The sequence below is a fragment of the Camelus bactrianus genome, chromosome 3, assembly GCF_048773025.1.
Source record: "Camelus bactrianus isolate YW-2024 breed Bactrian camel chromosome 3, ASM4877302v1, whole genome shotgun sequence".
Taxonomy (NCBI): domain Eukaryota; kingdom Metazoa; phylum Chordata; class Mammalia; order Artiodactyla; family Camelidae; genus Camelus; species Camelus bactrianus.
The window spans coordinates 97,833,834-97,855,212 of record NC_133541.1 but is presented as its reverse complement, the minus strand read 5'-3'; the positions used below and the strand labels follow the sequence as shown (position 1 = coordinate 97,855,212).

The 21,379-nt window shown below is 38.6% G+C and overlaps 2 protein-coding genes across 7 annotated transcripts in view; both read left to right on the top strand.

Annotated features, from left to right (window-relative positions):
* The window catches only part of KLHL3 (kelch like family member 3), a 238,159-nt gene that overhangs the window by 93,788 nt on the left and 122,992 nt on the right, over positions 1-21,379 (top strand). The window lies entirely within an intron of this gene.
* Positions 12,767-16,745, top strand: HNRNPA0 (heterogeneous nuclear ribonucleoprotein A0). The gene has a single exon (XM_074360716.1). It carries the CDS (start codon positions 13,084-13,086, stop codon positions 14,002-14,004), a length of 921 nt encoding a protein of 306 aa, XP_074216817.1. The 5' UTR covers positions 12,767-13,083; the 3' UTR covers positions 14,005-16,745.

The window sequence follows — 21,379 nt, the reverse complement described above, 5'->3', positions numbered from 1 at the left end:
GAAGTCAGCTTGAATGAATTTCCAGTGGCCAAATCTGGGATACTTGGAACATCAAAATAATGACAATAGCAAATTATAACCCACTGAATAAAATAGAAATCCATGAGTCCATATTGATATAAAGAAATGAATAAGTAATTCAGGGAAAGAGAATTAATAAAGGTAGAAGGAATGATTGGAGTTAGAAAAATCACCATTTCAAAATCATCATAATAATAATTAATTCAGCCAAGAAGCGTCAGTGAATATTTAAAACTAATGGACAAAAGTTTGATGAGGAAAGTTACATTATGTAATCTCAAAATACCTCCAGACAAAATACCTAGTAGTTACAAAGGGGAAAAACAACTTTACAGGGGAGAAATCTGGCAGACACCACCTTAATAGAGTGGTCAAAGTTAGCATCACCAGTAATGAGGCAAATAGAAATCATGTGCCATTTGATAGGATGCAATGTCACTTCAGTGACACTCCTGTCAAAAATACATAATCTTTTTTTTAGTGGCTTGCCTCTTTATTTTATTTTTCACATATGTATTTTCTTTTTCATATTCTTTTCCATTATTGTTTATTACAGGATATTGACTATAGTTCTCTGTGCTATACAGGAGGTCATTGTTGTTTATCTATTTTATATAGAGTAGTTTGTATATGTTAATCCCCAAATTTTAATTTATCCCTCCCCTCCCCCCTTTCCCCTTTGGTAACAAGTTTGTTTTCTGTGTCTGTAAGTCTATTTCTGTTTTGTAAATAAGTTCATTTGTATCATATTTTAGATTCCACATATAAATGATACCATATATGGTATTTGTCTTTCTCTGTCTGACTTACTTCACTTAGTATGATAATCTCTAGGTCCATCTATGTTGCTGTAAATGGCATTATTTCATTCTTTTTTATGGCTGAGTAGTATTGATTGTATATACATATATACAATATATATATACCATATACACCACATCTTTATCTAATCATCTGTCGATGGACATTTACATTGCCGGCATGTCTTGGCTAGTGTAAATAGTGCTGCTATGAACATTGGGGTGCATGTATCTTTTCGAATTAGAGTTCCTTCCAGGTATCTGCCCAGGAATGGGATTGCTGAATCCTATGGCAACTCTGTTTTTAGTTTTTTAAGGTACCTCCATACTGTTCTCCATAGTGACTGTACCAATTTACATTCCCATCAACAGTGTAGGATGGTTCCTTTTCTCTACATCCTCTCTAGCATTTATTATTTGTAGACTTTTTGATAATGGCCATTCTGACCAGTATGAGGTGAGATACATCATTGTAGTTTTGATTTGCAATTCTCTAATAATTAGTGATGTTGAGCATCTTTTCATGTGTCCATTGGGCATCTGTATGTCTTCTTTGGAGAAATACCTGTTTAGGCTTTCTGTCCATTTTTAAAAAATTTTTTTTTCGTTGTTGTTATTGAGTTGGATGAGCTGTCTGTGTATTCTGGAAATTAAACCTTTGCTGGTTGCATTGTTTGCTAATATTTTCTCCCAGTCTGTAGATTGTCATTTTGTTTTGTTCATAGTTTCCTTTGCTATGCAAAAGCTTGTAAGTTTGATTAGGTAGGTCCCATTTGTTTATTTTTGCTTTTATTTCTATTGCCTTGGGAGACTGACTTAGGATAACATTGCTGTGATTTAGGCAAAACATTCTCTGACGTATGTTCTCTAGGAGTTATATGGTGTCATGTCTTATATTTAAGTCTTTAAGCCATTTTGAGTTTATTTTTGGGTATGGTGTGAAGGAGTGTTCTGGTTTCATTGATTTGCATGTAACTATCCAGTTTTTCCAGCACCACTTGCAGAAGTGACTGTTTTTTCTCCATTGTATATTCTTGCCTCCTTTGTTGAAGATTAATTGACTGTAAATCTGTGGGTTTATTTCTAGGCTCTCTGTTCTCTTCCACTGATCCATATGTCTGTTTTTGTGCCAGTACCATGCTATTTTAATTACTATAGTTTTGTAGTATTGTCTGAAGTCTGGGAGGGTTATGCCTCCATCCTTGTTCTTTTTCACATCTGGAAGGTGAAATTGGTGGTAGCGTGGCTGTCAAAGGAAAAGACATATAACAACTTCAGCTGAATGGTGGAGTCATTCACTGACATAGGGCACATATTCATTCACACGACCCTAAAACTGGTAACTAAGAGCACTACATTTGCAAGGATGCCCCACACCTGGTACAGTTAACCATTTGTCTAGAAACTGCACAAGGATGCTTCTTGAGCTCAGATTTCAATCACGGATTGCTGTCAACTTGGGCTTGCAGGAAACACTCCTCAGAAACATGAAGAGGCCTGGAGAGGGTAGCCTCTGTCATATCTGCTTTCATATAATTTAGCAAAAAGTACACCTTACAGTAGATACATATGATAGGATAATTTATTGAAATATTAATTTGCCTTTTATTCTATTTTCCTGCCCTATTCCAAGAATAATTTTCTGCTTTTTTTCTTTGAGCTTTTGTTCAGTAGGACCCATGCAGAAGTGCAACTACCTTTTGATTTTTAAAGCCTAATCTAATTGAAGGGCTCATGTTAGGTGGTCCCAGAGGAGAGGGGAGAGAGGCAGGAGCCCAAGAGGGAAAGTCTACTGAGGAGACCTCAAAGAGAGATATTTGGGACGGGAGGATTCCATGGGATAGCAGGGTCCCGTACCTCTGTGCTGCTCTCTTGTAACTCCCTGGGGGTGTGATCTGTCCTCAGTGTAGAGTGATTTTGTGGTACAGTGGGAACCTGGACCTATGGTGTTGGGGTTCCTAGCCTTGGTAAGGAGCCCCAGCTCAACCTGGGAGGCAGGTTTCAGGAAACAGCAGAGTCACCTTCCTGCAGGGGATGCTGTAATCTTGGACAGATAGCCTATAAACAATGACTAATCTGGACCAAAGATCAGAAGGCCATCCCTAAGTATTCTGGACTGTGTACAACCCCATGTCTTTGTCCTAGGGATGGGATGGGCTCTAATATTGACTGAGGTTAAATTTGTATCAAATTGAAGAGTGGTGGCTTAGGATGAAAATTACTTGAAAATAGAAGAAGACAATGATGTTTCCTTCTCCTAGAACTATGAAAACTTTCATACTCACCATACACATTTATAGCTGTCAAAATCTGGGGTAAGTTCCTTATGCATAAAAAGACTTTTTTCCCCAAAAAGTTCATCATGTCTTTAATTGTACCTTTTCTGTCAGAGAACTTGAGGTATTTCAGGTTGATATGTGCCTCCAGAAATTAATACTGGATGGAATCAGGATACCTCAACAAGTTTGCTTTTCTATTATTTTCTCTAACACCTAAGCTGAAGTGCCGAGAAGGAAGGAACAAGCTAGCCTGATGTTTGGTAGACGCAGGTGCGTTTCTGGTCTCTCTCCTTTCCTGGTACTCCCAGAGCTGACTTGGGGCCGGGAGCAGGTATGGGTTGAATACCAGTTTAATTTCAGTTTTCTTGCAGCTTTATCTTCCATGTGCAAATTGTCATTCAAATACCCAAACCTCATATTTCTTTTAATCTTAATTTGAGCCAGGAGGCACTGAGGACTGAGACTTCAGTAGACCAGATAAATGATGACTAAAAGCATAGAATGACAAGCCAACTCCTTCTTTAGTGATGTTTTTATTTTCCAAGTAAGGAAGCCTATACAGAAGCTATACAGGCAAGAGTGTCATGGGATTAGCCATGTGTGAAAAAGCCAGTTGACTGTAGGTTGGAAGTTGAGACTCTGCCACTACCTGGCTGTGTGGCCCTGGGCATGTCATTTTAACTCCCTGGGCCACATCTGTCACGTGAAAGGTTTGTACTGGATAACCAATAATGGATCTCTTCATGCTCTATTCTTGTGATCCTGGAGTGTAGGGTAAGAAGATTATTTTGAAATTGAAGTACAGTGATAAAAGAGCCTTACTGACAGTTAATACTTAGATATACTAGGAGTTATTATTTTTGGTAGAGCTTTTGAATGTGCCAGTGGGATCAGTGCAATGTTTTTACAAAACTATGATCAAAATCTTGTGATGAAAGTTACAGATTGTATTACTATATACTTTGGTTGTCTGCAGTAGATGATTGTATCAGGGCTTGGTGAAATCCCCCCAAACCAATGATGAGAATTAGAATCATTAGAATTTGAACTTAATTATATGCAATTTTAATCATTGAAAGAAACCCTGTTGATTGATACTTATGAATGAAAAGTGCTTTATATGTTACTTCAAAAGCTGGAAAATAGACCATATTTAGAATCCTGTGCAGCAAAGGAAACTAGATTTCAGGTAAATTATTCTGTACACATAGGCAATCCCAAACAAACAGATCACTGCTAAATATACTGAGAGATTTCAGTCATCATATTGATTATCATATGGAATGGGTTCCTCAAGGAGCATATGATTCTTGATTTCATAGTTCCTAATCATTAGCATACTGTTGTTGCTCATACAAATCTTGGGTAGTTATTTTAATTTTTTCCACTGTTCTCCTAGTTTTATTTGAAAAAAAAAGATGCATGTTATTTTATTTCTCTATTAATGTTCTGAAATTATGATAATAAATATCATTTAACTAAAAATGTTTAGATCCTGAATGATCTGGAAAGGCTTTATACATAATCTGAACTCACTGAACAACAATTAAATACCTCTCTTACAGCTTATTTAGTAGACTGACCTGTTCTTTGCTCTGTTCACTGTATATTTAGAAATTAGGAATGATCAGATTCCTGAGGAGTCTAAATGTATGCAGTAGTATGAATGTTACTTAATTCACAGATCTGAGTATAGAACACTTCACAAATTAAATCCTACTCTGAGTTGCCACTCTTTAGGTTGATGGAAATTTGATCTCAATCAATGCAAATTATTTCCCTTTTCTGTATAAGTGAGGAAGAGAAGCTTTATTAAATTGTTATCCATGTTTGGAATTATACTACAGGCTGAAATTAGAAGTTGAAATGGACTTAACAAGTAAGATTTAACAACTTCATTTTCACATGGATCTCATATGCCTCATGAGAAGAAAATATTCAGTATAAAATCTGCTGAAGGAAATAAATATTTTTAAAAATTGAAGTTCTTATTGGACTAAGAAAAACAGTACACTAAAAAACATATACTGTAAGAGTAATATAAGTAAAGTTCATAAAATTTGAAACCAAGAGTTGAGTAATTTATATACTTTAAAGGAATGTCATTCTGTGACCCTGTTATGGAATTCATAGGTATATCATTAAATCTGGTATAACCTTGCCTAGAGAAATCTAGGCAAGATGTGTGTAGGCAGCTTCACAGGAGCAGATGAGTGAGGTCTGACACCTCTGAACATGGATGCTGAGAGCACTTCTCTTCTACGTGGTTGTAGTCGTTTGCTAGGACTGCTTTCACAAAGTACCACACACTGGGTGGCTTAAACAACAGAATTTTATTTTCTCACAATTCTGGGGGCTAGAAGTCCAAGATTAAGGTGGTGTCAGGGTTAGTTTCTGGTGAAATCTCTTTCTGGCTTATAGACTGCTGCCGTCTCACTTCTAGAGCCTGCAGAAAGGAACACAGCCCTGCAGCAGCCTGATTTTTAGCCTAGTGAGACATGTCTGATTTCTTACAGACTGATGGATAATAAATTTGTGTTTTTTAAGGCACTGAGTTTGTAGTAATTTATTAGAGCAGCAAAAAGCCAATATACCATACACCATCATACCCTTGAAACTGACTTGTATGATTCCAAACACAGCATGTATACACACAGTTTCCTCTACTAGAAATGACATTATCTTCTTGTAGGCCTAACTCTTTTTTTTAAATTTCTCTGAAACCTTATTTTCAGATAATGTTGTTAAATTTATTTTTACTTTTTTGTATATATATTTATTGAATTATACTCAGTTTACAATGTTATGTCAATTTCTGGTATATAGCATAATGCTTCAGTCATACATGAACATACATAGATTCGTTTTCATATTCTTTTTCACCATAAGTTACTACAAGATATTGAATATAGTTCCCTGAGCTATACAGTAAAACTTGTTGTTTATCTATTTTATATATATTAGTATCTGCAAATCTCGAACTCCCAGTTTACTTCTTCCCACCCCCTTTCCCCCCGAGTAACCATGTTTGTTTTCTATGTCTGTGAGTCTGTTTCTATTTTGTAAATAAGGTCATTTGTCTTTTTTTTTTAAGTTTGGATTCAACTTATAAGTGATATCATATGGCATTTTTCTTTCTCTTTCTGGCTTACTTCACTTAGAATGACAATCTCCAGGTCCATCCATATTGCTGCAAATGGCATTATTTTATTATTTTTATGGCTGAGTAGTATTCCATTGTATAAATATACCACATCTTCTTTATCAGTCGTCTGTTGATGGACATTTAGTTTCTTTCCATGTCTTGGTTATTGTAAATAGTGCTGCTATGAACATTGGGGTGCATATATATTTTTAAATTAAGGTTCCCTCTGTATATATGCCCAGGAGTGGGATTGCTGGATCATATGTTAAGTCTGTTTTGAGTCTTTTGAGGAATCTCCATACTGTTTCCATTAATGGAAACAAACTACATTCCTCCCAGCAGTGTAAGAAGATTCCCTTTTTTCCACAGCCTCTCCAGCATTTATCGTTTGTGGACTTTTGAATGATGCCATTCTGACTGGTGTGAGGTGGTACCTCATTTAGTTTTGATTTACATTTCTCTAATAATTAGTGATATTGAGCATTTTTTCATTTGCCTTTTGGCCATCTGTGTCTTTATTGGAGAATTGCCTGTTTAGGTCTTCTGCCCACTTTTGGATTGGGTTGTTTGTTTTTCTTATTAAGTTGTATGAACTGTTTATATATTCTGGAAATGAAGCCCTGGTCAGTCTCATCTTTTGCAAATATTTTTTGCTATTCCATAGGTTGACTTTTTGTTTTGCTTATGGTTTCCTTTGCTATGTAAAAGTCTTTAAGTTTAATTAGGTCCCAGTTGTTAATTTTTGCTTTTATTTCTACTGCCTGGGTAGACTGCCCTAGGGGAACATTGCTGAGATTTATGACAGATAATGTTTTGCCTATGTTTTCTTCTAAGAGGTTTATAGTGTCTTGTCTTATGTTTAAGTCTTTAAGCCATTTTGAGTTTATTTTTGTGTATGGTGTGAGGGAATATTCTAACTTCATTGATTTACATGCAGCTGTCCTGTTTTCCCAACACCGTTTGCTGAAGAGACTAACTCTTATACCTACTTCCGAAGTTAGCTTCTGCTAGAAGAATTTACTGATCTCTGGGTTTCTGCCTGTATCTACCCTAACACACAATACCTGTTGTACTTCTTAGTGCATTACTATTGTTGATTTCTACTCTTTTCCAAGACTGTTGTGCTCCTGGAGGCCAGGGACCTTTTCCCACAGCATCTAGGCCATGAATGAATTAAGTGGAGTGACGAATAAATGAAAATAGAATGTTCTAAATGCTTTTAATTTAGAAGGCTCTTATTCTGTGTGTGAGACCGTGCTTATGTTTGTACTTGAGTGTGTATTCTTTAGAGAAGAGATAGTCTGAGAAATGTCAATTTGTTAGGTCTTCTGTCTTTGTTTGGGCCAGTATAACAAAAATACCATAGACTGGGTAGCTTATAAACAACCAGAATTTATTTCTCACATTTCTGGAGTCTGGGAAGTCTAAGACAAAGGCGCTGGCAGATTCAGTATCGGTGAGGGTCCACTTCTCAGTTCACAGATGGGCATCTTCTTGCTGTGTCTTCACATGATGGAAGGAGGGCTAGAAAGCTCTTTGGGGTCTCTTTATAATGGCACTAATTCCATTCATGAGGGCTCTACTTTCATGGCCTGATCACCTCTGAAAGGCCTCACCTCCAAATACCAGCACATTGGGGATTAGTCCTCAAGCTATGAATCTGGGGGGACATAAACCTTCAGTCTATAACATCTTTTAATTCTGATAATCTCCCTCAACCTCTCTCTCACTGGCAGTTAAATAACTTATTATTGGAGTTTTATATATAAGAATTCCAGGTTTACTTGGGGCTATGGCTGTGGACCTTGTCCCAAGACCAAGGTGATACACATTGCTTTCAAGATAATGTTCAGCCTCCACCGTTACCTGTGTGTGTGGAGGGAGAGGATAAAGTGGAATGATAGGGCTGTACACTAGCTGGGCCACTGTTTCCTTCAATGGACAAAACCCCAGAAGCATTTGTTTGCATCTTTTGTTTTAAAATTAATCAATTTTAAAATTTAGATATAATTGACATATAACATTGTATTAGTTTTAGCTGTACAACATAATGATTTACAGTACGTATATATTGCAAAATGATAACCACAATACATTTAGTTAACATCTATCACCACATATAGTTACAATTTTTTTTCTTGTGTTAAGAACTTTTAAGATTTACTCTTACAACCATCAAATATACAATGTAGTATTGTTAACTATCATCACCATGCTGTACATGATATCCCCAGAACTTATCTTATAACTGGAAGTTTGTTCCTTTTGTCTGGTCACTTCTCCCACACTTGGGAAGCTATCTTGTTTTCCCACCAAATCCTCCTCCTTTAATATCCTCTCCCATGTGGAGGAAACAAATATAAATCCCTTCTAAAAGCCTAGATTTTGTACCAGAGGCAAGAAAATACACAAGGAGTGAAGCAAGATATAATTAATATCTCCACTGATTGAACTGGTCTGAATATTCGTGTTAGGAGAGTCTCTTTTAAGTCTAGTCCTTGTTGTGCCTTTTTTTTTTTTTTAGAGCATTTTATCATGGGTATTACTCTTAGGTTGCCCAAGGGGGGAAGGGGGAGAGAGGCATGTGCCTTTGAGAGAAAACAGGTGAGAGGAGCCCCAATAATGGCATGTTGACATTTTTGCCATTCTGTCAAGTATGGGGTTTAAAGTCAGACTTACTTTGATTTGATAAAATAAGTAATGTGACCTTTCACACATCATCATAATGGTATAAGATTCATAATACCAGTCATTATTTTTCCTCTACAATTATCAATTCAAGTGCTACATGATATTCCTACTTGAACTATTTATTTATAAATTACTCCCTTATTTAATTAGTTAGCTATTTGGGGGCAATTAAATACTTACCAGCTTTTTTTTTCTAGTATAAACAGTATTGAGATGGATATCCTTGTAGCCAAATCCTTACATAGATCCTCAATTATTTCCTTAGGATAAATTTCCAGAAACATTATTAATGGTTCAAGAGAACAGATCAAATTTTGAGGCTATTTATGTGAGTCGCTAAAGAGTCCACTAGAAAGATTGTACCTCATCACAAATGACAGAGTGCCCCTTTGGAAAGTACCTTGAGTAAATAAAAATGGAACATCTATTGGTCTGCTAGGGCTGCTGTAACAAAATACCAAAGAATAGGTGATTTAAACAACAGAAATTAATTTCCTTGCAGTTTGGGAGGTTGGGGTCCAAGATCAAGGTACCAGCAGGATTGGGTTCTCCTGAGACCTTTCTCCTGTGCTTGCAGATGATCACCTCCTTGCTGTCTCGTCACATGGTCATTCCTCTGTGCACATATGCCCCTGAGTCTCCTTCTCTTCTTATAAGGATACTAACCATATTGGATTAGGGCCTCACCCTAAATGGATGCATTTTAAGCTAATCACCTCTTTAAAGAACTTATCTTTGATTTCAGTTACATTTAGAAGTACTGGAGGGGGGAGGGCTAGGGCTTTAAAATATGAATTTGGTGGGGAGGAAGAGTGGGGACACAATTCAGTTCATAACAGAACTCTAACTGCAAAAAAGTCTTGGATATAATAAGAATTTGACTTAAAAAAAACCAGAGTTGCTTCTTTCTGAAAATATAGCTGGCCATAGTTTCCCCTTTCTTCCTCAGCTCATTATTTTTCCTTTTCTCTTGTTCTCTTTTTCTTTTTCTAGGTATATTCAGATACAGTAAAATACAGTCTTTTTAATGTGCAGTTATATGAGTTGTGCAATCATTTTCCATCCCTTGCAGGAGGGATGGAAATCAAAAGTTGTCTAAATTTCAGTTATATTTTTAAACTTTTTTGTTTTGGAAGGGTGAGATACTTGTAAGCAACATAAAGCCAAGAAAGATACTCAGGCAATGATCTAAAAGGTAAAGTAGAAAAAAAGGTTTCTACTTGAATGATCTGAGAGGTAGGAAACTGACAGCATCATTTAAGTGTTTATATAACACTACTTACTCACTGTCCCTACCTTTACTGATCTAATCTCCAAAAAGAATTGGACATCCCAATTAACTTGCATCTATCTTGGCTCTCTAAATGTCTCTTAAATATGCTGTGTTGTTTCCAATCATCCTAACCCCCTTCTCTATGTAAGGCTTATACTAGACATGTGTTTCTATGAAGCTTTCCTAGTCAATAGAAATTAAACCAATAATGGATCCTCAACAAGGTAGTGTGGAAGATTGTTTTTAAAACAATGTAGGAACAAACTGCTACTTTAGGATTTACAGTTTGGATAGGAAAATAAGTTATCTCTTTCAGAAATTCATCTTTTACTGTTTTTACATTTATTTGGATGACTCTAAAATATATTTCCTCAGATCTAATCTCTTATCTGAGCTATAGTCTTGGGCATCCCAGAAAACAGAATCCCATGAATATCCCACTATCACCTTAAACATTAACAACTATGTTCATCACCTTCCCTACTCCCTCTAAAATAAAGTAATTTTCTTAGATTTTCTAGTTATATCATGCTGCAATCTTAGGCCTTCAGATTTCAAACACTAGAATGCTTTTATTTTCCTCATTCTTTATCATCAGTTAGCAAATCCTGACATACCTGAATTTTGTTTTATAACAAGATGATAGTTTCTATTATTCTTCTAATTTTTCCAGTAGCTCTTATTCCTGTCTCACATGCTGTATACTACTCTTATTATCTGCTTCTCCTCACAAGATTGTAAGGTATGTGAAGGCAGAGATTTTTGTCTGTTGTTTACTGCTATATTCCCAGCACGCAGTATATAATTTATTGGGTAAACTGAGCACTTACTATGTGCAAGGCACTGTGCTCTGTGTTTACATGCAGAATCTCATTTAATTTTTTACCACACCTGGTAGGTGTTTTATTGTTCTGATTTTCAGATAATAAAACTTTTATTTTCTTTATTTAAGAAAGGTTAAGTGACTTGTCCAGTCACACAATTCAGTAGTCACACAGTTAGCAGGTGGCAGAGCCAGTCTGTTTTTGTCCCCAAACCCTGAAGCCTTTGGAATGATATTGACTCCTTAATCTGAATTTCAGGACATTCCATAATATCAAGACCCTCAACCTATCTTATTATCTGTCGAAAACCAGTCAAGCTGGTCCATTCACTGCCTCTGGAAGCTTGTGTAGCTTGTATGTTTCTTCCAGATTTTGTTCAGATAAACGTCCTATATAAATTTTATCTAGCCTTTGACTGATTCAGTGCAGCTTCCATTTCTAACAAATCATTCGTGAATACACTGCATTCCAGTATACAGTGAGGAATTACTCTCTATTTACCATATGGTTTTAGGGCTCTTGGTTACAGTATGTTTTATACCTTGTATCCCACTTCTTACGTCTTGCTTGGCACACAAATGGTTCAATGAATGGAAGCCATTATTTCTTGCATCCCCACCTGAGTCCCTATGGCAGTTATCAGGGGTGCGTGATACTGATAAACGATGTTCACGTGCTTAACTGCTTGCGCTCCCAGTTCAATCGAAAACGCCTTTTAAAAGCTTACGTTTTAGTTGGGAAAGAAGCACGCATAAGTATCGTAAATGTATAAAACGGTGTGTATACTGGGGTAAAATGAAAATGTCTGCTGTCGGAGCGTGAAGGGAGGCTGAGGGGCGTCACGGGAAGGCTTCATGGACGGCCGAGGGCGGCGGGGGTCTCGCGCCACGCCTCGGCCGGAAAGTCTGAAGCACTGTGGGTGCGCTGCTGTCCTCCACATGGCCTCGGGCTCGCTTTTGCGCAGGGCCACGTGCCGATGCTTGTCTAATCGCGCCTCGGGCTCACTATAAACGGTTAATAACCGCCCTTTCAGAGCGGGCCTCTCCCTTCCATCTTTGTGCGAACGGGAGGGGCGAGGACATCAGGTGTAGCGGCCTGGCCGAAATGCGGCGGGTAAATGCAGGCCCCCAACCCCAACAGTCGAGTTTTCAAAAAGCCCGCGCCTGGCGCCCCAGGCCGCATCCGTTGGGAACGGCCCCCAGCGCGCACCCGCTCACCCCCCGCGCGGCAAACCCAGGGCGGTAGGAGGCGAGGGGGTGGCAGGCAGGATCCGCACACAGGGGGCGCCAAGGCTAGCGCGCATCGGGGAGCGCGCTCGTCCGGCGGCTGCCGAAAACGGAAGTGGGTGCGAGCGCATTGTTGTGATTGGCTGAACTGACATGTCTCTCAAGGGGCTGGCGCGAACGCCACTGCGGAGTTGGGCGAGGGGGACACGGCAAGGGGAGGGGAGAAATCATCGGGAACAGCCGCGGGGCTGGGGACAAACGAATAGCACAGTTGCGCGAAGGGCAGGGAGAGTCCTTAGACGGGGCACACTGGGGACCCCAGGAGTGAAAGCGGGCGGTAGGGTCAGTGGCGGGAGCAGCGCAGACCGAGGGCTTGAATAGACCGCGGAGGGCGGGGAGCCCGTGACCGAGACCCGCGCTGCAGCGCGGTAGGCGGGACTAAGGAGAGCGAGGTGATGATTGGCAGACAGCCCTGGGCTGCCGTACGTCGGCGGTGACGCACGCCTCGGGGAGGGTGCGCGCGCGTTCAGCGGCCTCTTTGTGTGGTGCCCAGATAGGGGAGCGGAGGTGGCGGTGGCGGTAGCGGTGGCCTTGGTTGTCTTCCAGTCTCCTCGGCTCGCCCTCTAGCCGGCACCTCTCCCCTCCCCTCCCCCTTCCTCTTTTCCTCCTTCCCTTCCCTTCCCTTCTTCCCTTCCCCGTCGGTGACCGGCGGGGGCGGCTCCAGCAACGGCTGGGCCCAAGCTGTGAAGAGGCCTTAGCCAACGATAACAGCGACGGCGAAACCTCGGAGCTCGCAGGGCGGGGGGAAGGCCCGGGCCGTGGAGATGGAGAATTCCCAGTTGTGTAAGCTGTTCATCGGCGGCCTCAACGTGCAGACGAGTGAGTCGGGCCTGCGCGGCCACTTTGAGGCCTTTGGGACCCTGACGGACTGCGTGGTAGTGGTGAACCCCCAGACCAAGCGCTCCCGTTGCTTCGGCTTCGTGACCTACTCCAATGTGGAGGAGGCCGATGCCGCCATGGCCGCCTCGCCCCATGCCGTGGACGGCAACACGGTGGAGCTGAAGCGGGCGGTGTCCCGGGAGGATTCGGCGCGGCCCGGTGCCCACGCCAAGGTGAAGAAGCTCTTTGTCGGGGGCCTTAAGGGAGACGTGGCCGAGGGCGACCTGATCGAGCACTTCTCGCAGTTTGGCACCGTAGAAAAGGCCGAGATTATTGCCGACAAGCAGTCGGGCAAGAAGCGTGGCTTCGGCTTCGTGTATTTTCAGAATCACGACGCGGCAGACAAGGCCGCCGTCGTCAAGTTCCATCCGATCCAGGGCCATCGCGTGGAGGTGAAGAAGGCTGTCCCCAAGGAGGATATCCACTCCGGGGGAGGCGGAGGCGGCTCCCGGTCCTCCCGGGGCGGCCGAGGCGGCCGGGGTCGCGGCGGTGGTCGTGACCAGAACGGCTTGTCTAAAGGCGGCGGCGGCGGTTACAACAGCTACGGTGGTTACGGCGGCGGCGGTGGTGGCGGCTACAACGCCTACGGAGGCGGCGGAGGCGGCTCGTCCTACGGTGGAAGCGACTACGGTAACGGTTTCGGAGGCTTCGGCAGCTACAGCCAGCACCAGTCCTCCTATGGGCCCATGAAGAGCGGCGGCGGCGGCGGCGGCGGCGGAGGCAGCAGCTGGGGCGGTCGCAGTAACAGTGGACCTTACAGAGGCGGCTATGGTGGTGGGGGTGGCTATGGAGGTAGCTCCTTCTAAAAAAAAATTTAAGATGCCTGGGAGTGGCTATAGGGGTAGCCCTTTTCAACCCCCCAACTAGGGTCGACTCTTAAGCCCCTTCCCCTCCCACCGCCTTCCCCATTTTGCCCTTGGGGGAGCCACTTCTAAGGCTGCTCACCCTTGGGGGTGTTGCCGTGTTTGCCTGCCACCTCTCTTGTCTCTCCCTCTGAAGATGGACTTGGCCCCACATACACATTTTTGTGTTACAGTCATTGATGGACTCTATTTTTTTATTATTACTTGGACCTTGGTCGTTTTTATACTAGCAAAATGTCTTGTTTTAATTTGTGTTTTTTTTTGGGGGGGTGGGAGTGAACTTGCTGATTCTGTAGCAAAACCTTGGGCGGGGGTTGGGGTGGGGGGTAGTTTACTTTGTTGTAAGGACTTGATACCTGGCTACAGCATTTTCTATGAAATTACTTGGATCCCATGCCCGAAATTTGGAAGCATATGTACAAAAATCATTTTTACGTTTTATTTTTAATAAATCATTGTGTTTGACCGTAAATGTCTAACCTTTTTTTTATAGGATCCATTCCATACCATTTTAAGGGATATTAGTTGAAAATTTTTCGTGTTAATCCTTAATTCTTGATGTGTACTTAGAAAAACTTTTAAACGGTCCTGTGGGTTTTTTTTTTTTTTTCTTGCTGTTGCCCTGCTAGTGACTTGTTGAATTTTATCCCTTACAGACAAAACTTTGAAGTGGTGGATGTGGCTTTTTAAAATCTTTAAAGTTTCTGTGCATCCATCTCTTGTACTAAGCGATTTTGCTTACCATCTTGACATGGTTGGTCACCTCTTTCTATGAGAATTTACTTAAAAGTATGTACTGTGTAGTTCTAAAGAAATAGTTTGTGTTAAGCATGTGTTTTCATTCATATAAACTGTTTAAAATTTTCAGATGGCCTGGTTTCAGCCCTCTTACTGGTTTGTCTATATTGAATGGTTACAAATAAGGGTTATATTTTACCCTCAAACTAAATGCGTTTTTGTATTTTCAGAGCAGGTTTAAACTTTTTTTTTTTTTTTTTCTATAGCTGAACTGTTGTTCTCATGCAAATCCTCCCCCAACCTTTGTAGCACCATCTACTGGCAGAATGGCAGTATATCTGCAAAACAATTTGTTTAAAAACTTGTCTAGGATAATTGCATCAGATTCAGAAGTTTTGCCATCACAAATCTGCAGACTCTGGTTATACATTTACTTGTAACTGAGATGGGCTTTACAGGAATGTAGTTAAACAGTCCATATCACAATTCCCCTTTATACATGAGATTTGAAAATGTAAACTGCTATGCATAGCTTGGGTAAAGGCCCCAAATTGCTATGACAACTAATGAACCAGCTACATGTACTGGAATCTTAGGTGCAAGTTGTAAAGCAAAATATCTGTGTATTCTGCTTGATTAACAAATGTATATTTGTAGCCCTTTCTTGCAATAGAATTCAAGTTGTTGTTTATAAAAAGCAAAACAAAATGATAATAGGAGAAAATTGCCTTCCTGGATAGAAATATAGAATAGCAGCGTTTATGGATATCACAAATAAAGAATTCAATTCTTTACATGATTGAGTGAGAGTATGTATAACCTGGTGGGTGGGTTCAGACTACCTATTAATCTAGCACAGACACGATGTAATGTTAGTGGTAAAATATATGACTTGAATTTTGATGTTGAAAGCCCAGAGCTCTATTAATCTTTCTTAAGGGAGTTGATTGGGCTTTAAAGTAAAAGAAATACTGACCCTTTTTCTCTTAGTTCTTGTCACTGTATATTAAAGTTGATTCTTGCAAAAATGTTTTTCCTAATTACCAGGGTTCTATTTTCAAGAGATAGAAGAAAGGTCAAGATTGCTGGGTTAAATATGGCTGCTCAGTAGTCACTTTGACAAAAGATAGCTGATTCTTGACCTTAAGTACCTCTATGACAACTGGGATAGATGTTTTTTTGCCACATTGAATAAGTAAACACATAGTCAAATCTTGCTCTCAAATGTTTTTACAGTTTGCTTAAATTTTTCACTCTTAGCAAAATGCATCATACTGTGTTTCTTTGGTAGTTTGGTCCAGCTTTTGCAGGGACCTCAGATACAGAAAATGATTTGCTTAAAATTTTATTATAGTTACTGCTCACCTTGCCTTTTACTCAGTGGAAAGATTTATTTCTTCTGGTTCAATTGGAATAGTCCACTTTTTGGAGGATTTTCAAAACTTGAATGGGATCATTTTATATTTCCAACATGACTTAAAAAATTATGTAAAAGAATTTCCTGTTAATTAGAAAAGTGACTTAAGTGTTCTGTTCATGGTATATTACTGCTTTATTGTCATGTATCTTACCTTTACAAATTTCTGTAATCTGGATTAGTATTTAGTGAAGGCAAAAATAGTGGTAGTCTTTCTGGAATTCCTCTTGTCAATTTTTATGCAAGCGTTTTTGGCATGTAGAACTTATTTATTTTTACGTTTTGACCTTTTTCACCTATGAGACTATCTGAACATTACTTCACATTTAATTTAAGAATTCATGGGAGGAGGTGGTATAGAACCTAATCAGTATTGAAAACAATTTTTTGCGCTATGCTTGAGTCTAATTTGTAAGATTAGCAAAATAAAAACCTATTTTTTTGTCTCCCTATTGTGAAGAACTTTTGCATCTACAGTGTTTTTAGTGTAAAGTCAATAAAGTCAATGGTAATCAGTTGTGATTTGAAAGACTGATAATAATTTCTAATCTTAAAAAGCTTGCAAATGGTTAATGTTCATAGTGATAAGTGTCAAGTGAGAATGTTATACTGATTGTTTCCTCCTATAACTTAGTGGTTTGAAACATAGATTTCATATTTAAATCTTCACGATGATTTTTTGTTTTTAGGCAAAGTTAAAGGATGGAGGATACTTGAGAATTTGAGATTTAGGATTATTTTGCTCAAGGCCAGAAATGGCAATGACAGTTACTTGATTTGTAGGCTTATTTACCTTTTAAATGTGCTTAATTTTCTCAAATTTGTGAATTTGTACTTTGCATTAAATTTTGTATGTGTCTTTGCTAATTGCAATCGGGCATTTGGATGTTGGATTGATTTGAGCAAAACTGCATCTAGACAATGTAAGGACTTTCCCCCAAACATTTGCACTTAGAAGAGGGTAAGTCTCTTCCATTTTGAACCAACTTACTGAGTCAGTGTAAGATTTCAGTCACTGGGAGGAGTTCCTTCTATTCCCTTTTTCAGAAAGCTCTATTTTGTTTCTGAAACAAGTTAACAAAGATTGCTTCTAAACCAGAAAGGACGATGCCTTTTCCTCTGTCTTACTGCAGGTTACTTTGCTGTGCCTTTATCTCATGGTTTCTATTAAAAGTGAAAATACTGCAAGATTTTTTTTTTTCAATGAAAAGTTCCTTTCTACTGTGTTACTTAATTTAAAAATTATAATATTGCACATTTGGATTGTACTTCAAGTCATAGGAAATACTACTATTACTAGGAAATAGAAAATATGTTTGTCAATCTTCTTGAGGCTGGTGTCTTTAAAAATAGGTAGAATTAGGCATTTAAGTAACTGCTTAATAAGTGAAACTAAACATAGTAAAAATTCTACCAACATCAGCAAACCCTCTTCTCAGGGATAATCTTGTTGACAGCTGTATGTCCAGCTAGATCTTTTTTGTTTGTAGCTAACATTTGAAAAAGTAGGATTATAGCTTTGCAGTTTAAATCATTGACAGACCCTCATCTTTCCTAATGCCTGTGTAATGTTCTATGGTATGGCTGTAAACATAGCATAGAACATTCCTCTGTTGATGGACATGAAGCTTCTTGTTACGAATAATGCAACGATTATTACTACAGATAATACTCTTGCTCATGAAATACGCACTTAGTTGATGAGATGGCTACCTCAGAGTTTAATGTGCTATATAATGAGAATGCAGTATCAGAAGTTATTTTTCAGTTCTCATACAGAGAAAGATTTTATACTCATAGGTAACTCTTTTAAAGCCTTAGGGTAAATTCAACTAAAACATTTTACTGAAAAATGTCAAAGCTAGATAATACATGGTAAAATAATGGCCTATGAAGACCATTATATTGCTTCTCTTTTCTCCCAGTGCCCAGAGGTAAGTTACATTGTCTTCATCTAGATCTTTTGATTTGCAGGGTGATACATTTACCTTTTTTTAAGAACAAAAATTAGATCTAATTTTTATATATACATAGATATATATGTATTTTAACTTCAGAGGCATCCCATATCTGTACATAACAGCTGTCTCAGAACTGTGGTATAATACAGTACGGATGCACCATTATTGATTGGCATGTTTCCATTCTTCTGCTTAGAATTTAAAATTACTTTTACAGGGCTTATGTTGCCATTTGCAATATACCAAAGAGGAAAAAAAAAGGACAGGAATCTGACTGAAATGATGGGTTACAGTGGTGTCCAGATAGTTTTCTGCTAGAGTCCTACAAGGAATTGTTGGATATTCTATAGTCTTAACGTTTACATTTTACTTTGCTATTTTTCTTCCCAAATTCTGTGTGTGAATTATTTTTTTATGAGAAAGACTTGATTGAAAAATACGCCTTTGTATCCTGAAAGGACTATACATTGAGGTCTGGGGTTATTTTAAAGCAATAAATATGCCATTTATTGCTCTTTTAGTTTATCCTACCTAAAACTTGTAGCACCATGTTTTAGCTATGTGTTACTAGAGGTTTTTCACTGCAGAAATTGCCTTTAGTTGAATTTTAAATGACTTAAATTATGTTCTCAAGAAGCTCTTGAGAAAGTGGAGATAGTAACAGACTGGGAAGGGTATCCTGGGTTTGCTCTGGATCAGAGGTGGACAACACGAGAAATCTAAATTACCACTTGAAATGTGAATTCAGATACTAGTATTTAACCTTAGTAAGTCGCCTTATTTTCTTTGGACTTCATTTTCTTGTGATGTGAATTAGATCCTTTCCAGTTAGTTACTGTTATTTTTTAGTCATATTTGGTGATTATGCAGTAACAGTTTTCCAGAGGAACCCTTACACTATTTTTTAAAGTTCATTCAACAAAGATTTGTTGGGCATGGCTTGCCTAAATAGTAAAGAAAGATCAGCCCTTGTTCCAAGGTAACCATAGTTTTTAAGTAGTGGAGATTTAAACAAATCATCATGATAGGAGTGTGGGCGTTTTAGTCAGATACGTATGAGCAGGAGTGATAACTTTGTGTGGTTAAGAAAAATATTAAGAGTCATTTGGATTAGGTGGGTGAGATGGCAAAGGGCATTCCACAGATTATGCAAAATGCAAAGCATGATGTATGGGGCTCTTTTTTTTTTCATAGATTGCTAGACCACAGAGACCTTAGAAGCACAGCATCCATTTTTATTTCATTATTTTGCGTTATTTTATGACTCGTGTGAGTTTCACTAAGTATTAATAGCAAAATCAGCTTAAGGGTGGTATGACTTAAAAGTATTAAGTGACAGAAATACAAATCAGTTGAGATCTTAAGTGGGAAGTGATATTCACTATATATTAATGAATATTTCCATAAGGGATATAATTCATATTTTGGAGACCTACTTTATTAAGCCACAGTTAGCAGTATGCTCACTGTTCTTCCATTTTCTTCCTGTAATATGTCTTCCCTATATTTTGACTTTTTAGATGACTTTAAAATATAATCCTACTAGGAAATAACTTTTGCAGTAATTAAATCAATTTCTGAGGAAAATCAATTTTCTATAATTGAAAGCGTATATGTGCCCTAAATTTCATTTTAAAAATAAAGTTAATAGTTACGTAATTTTTAGGGACGTGGGGTTAGTTTGAAAAATAGTAAGTGGGCATGAATTATTAGCCTCAAATTGAATTTAAGTTTGGCACATCGTGAGTGTTCTTGATGCTTAAAGTTAGTTTCCTACTAAATATAATGTGTGGAAGTATCTTAGTTGGGAAATAGGGTTTATTGCTCATTTTCTAGAGAGGCATACAACTGGTCTGAGAAAATTAGTCTTCAGCGTTGGAATCTGCTTGTGGGTGAACTTCAAATTCTCTCTAAATGAGAATTTTAACTGCTACCAGATAAAACATTTATCATTAAAAGGAGATACTTGAAAGCTGCTTTTACAAAAGGAATCCCAAACTAAGAAGGCTAAAAAGGGCAACTGAGTCTCATGTACTGACTATTCCACCTACTTTTAAAATTTGCACTTGGAGCTGAATGATTTGAATCTTCAGACAGGAAAAGGATTCAAGAAGTAGGCATTCTTTTCTTAGCTGTGTGCTCCCTTCTATACTCAGGCAGATTTTCTTTGGCTCCATCAAAGGAGCCAAACTCTCTATGGTTTGTTTAAAAAAGAAAAATCTACCTAAAATGAGTTTGTCGTCATTTCCTGCTCTATAATTCTCTGATGTGAACTTGTACCATTTAACTATGTTTATTTCCCAGTGTTTACCATCAATTTCATCAGGTATTGATTACCTTCTTTCTGTGAAGCATATCTCAGATCTGAAGATACACAGCAGTGAGATAAACACAGTTCCTGTCTTCAAGTAGCTTGCATTCTGGTTGGAATACTGCTTCTTTTGAAATCATGCATCCTTTTCAGCATTGTGGCACCCCATTTCAGATTGTTCACATCATACAAACTGGAGTTAGTCCCCATGTCATTTAGTGTATATTCTGTGGTTAAAATTAGGCTTCATTCCTTCATTGATTATTTGTTACTTGGATACCATGTGAAGGGTACATTTTTTCTTTGATCCTTATGTTGCAAATTTAATTTGCCTCAGAGTAGGCATCTGATTTAACATTTTGTAGTCCTTAAGAACATAAATTTTGGTATCAGATAGACTATGTTCTGTTCCTGACACTGTCCCTTTCTTGCTTCATGAATTGAACAAATTGACCTGAACCTCAGTTTCCTTGTCTTTAAAAAAGAGAGACTACTAAGTAATACCTGTCTCACAGGATTGTTGAACAAATTTAGTGAAAATACATGTAAAGGGCATGCTGTTAACTCTGATAATAGTAATGTTAATATTATGACTTCTGACAGAGGCGTGACTGACCAGCAAAAGATATATACCTCTATTTCAATCCTTTATTACCACAAGGTATTTTCAGTTAATGAGGTGAATGAATAACTTGTTTTGAAAAGAATAGTGACATGCATCTGTATAGAGCAATCTTAGTATCGGATTTGGTTTTTAACCTAGGGTTTGCCCGTGACTTGCTGGATGACCTTGAATGTGGGAACCCCTTTTATACCTCTGCTGCTTCAACTCTAGTAGGTGAGATATGAACCATGTTAGCTTTATGTAAGTGTTGAAGTATTTATTACTGT

Coding starts and splice junctions, on each gene's coding strand:
- HNRNPA0 (XM_074360716.1), top strand. CDS start 13,084: ATGGAGAATTCCCAGTTGTGTAAGCTGTTCATCGGCGGCCTCAACGTG.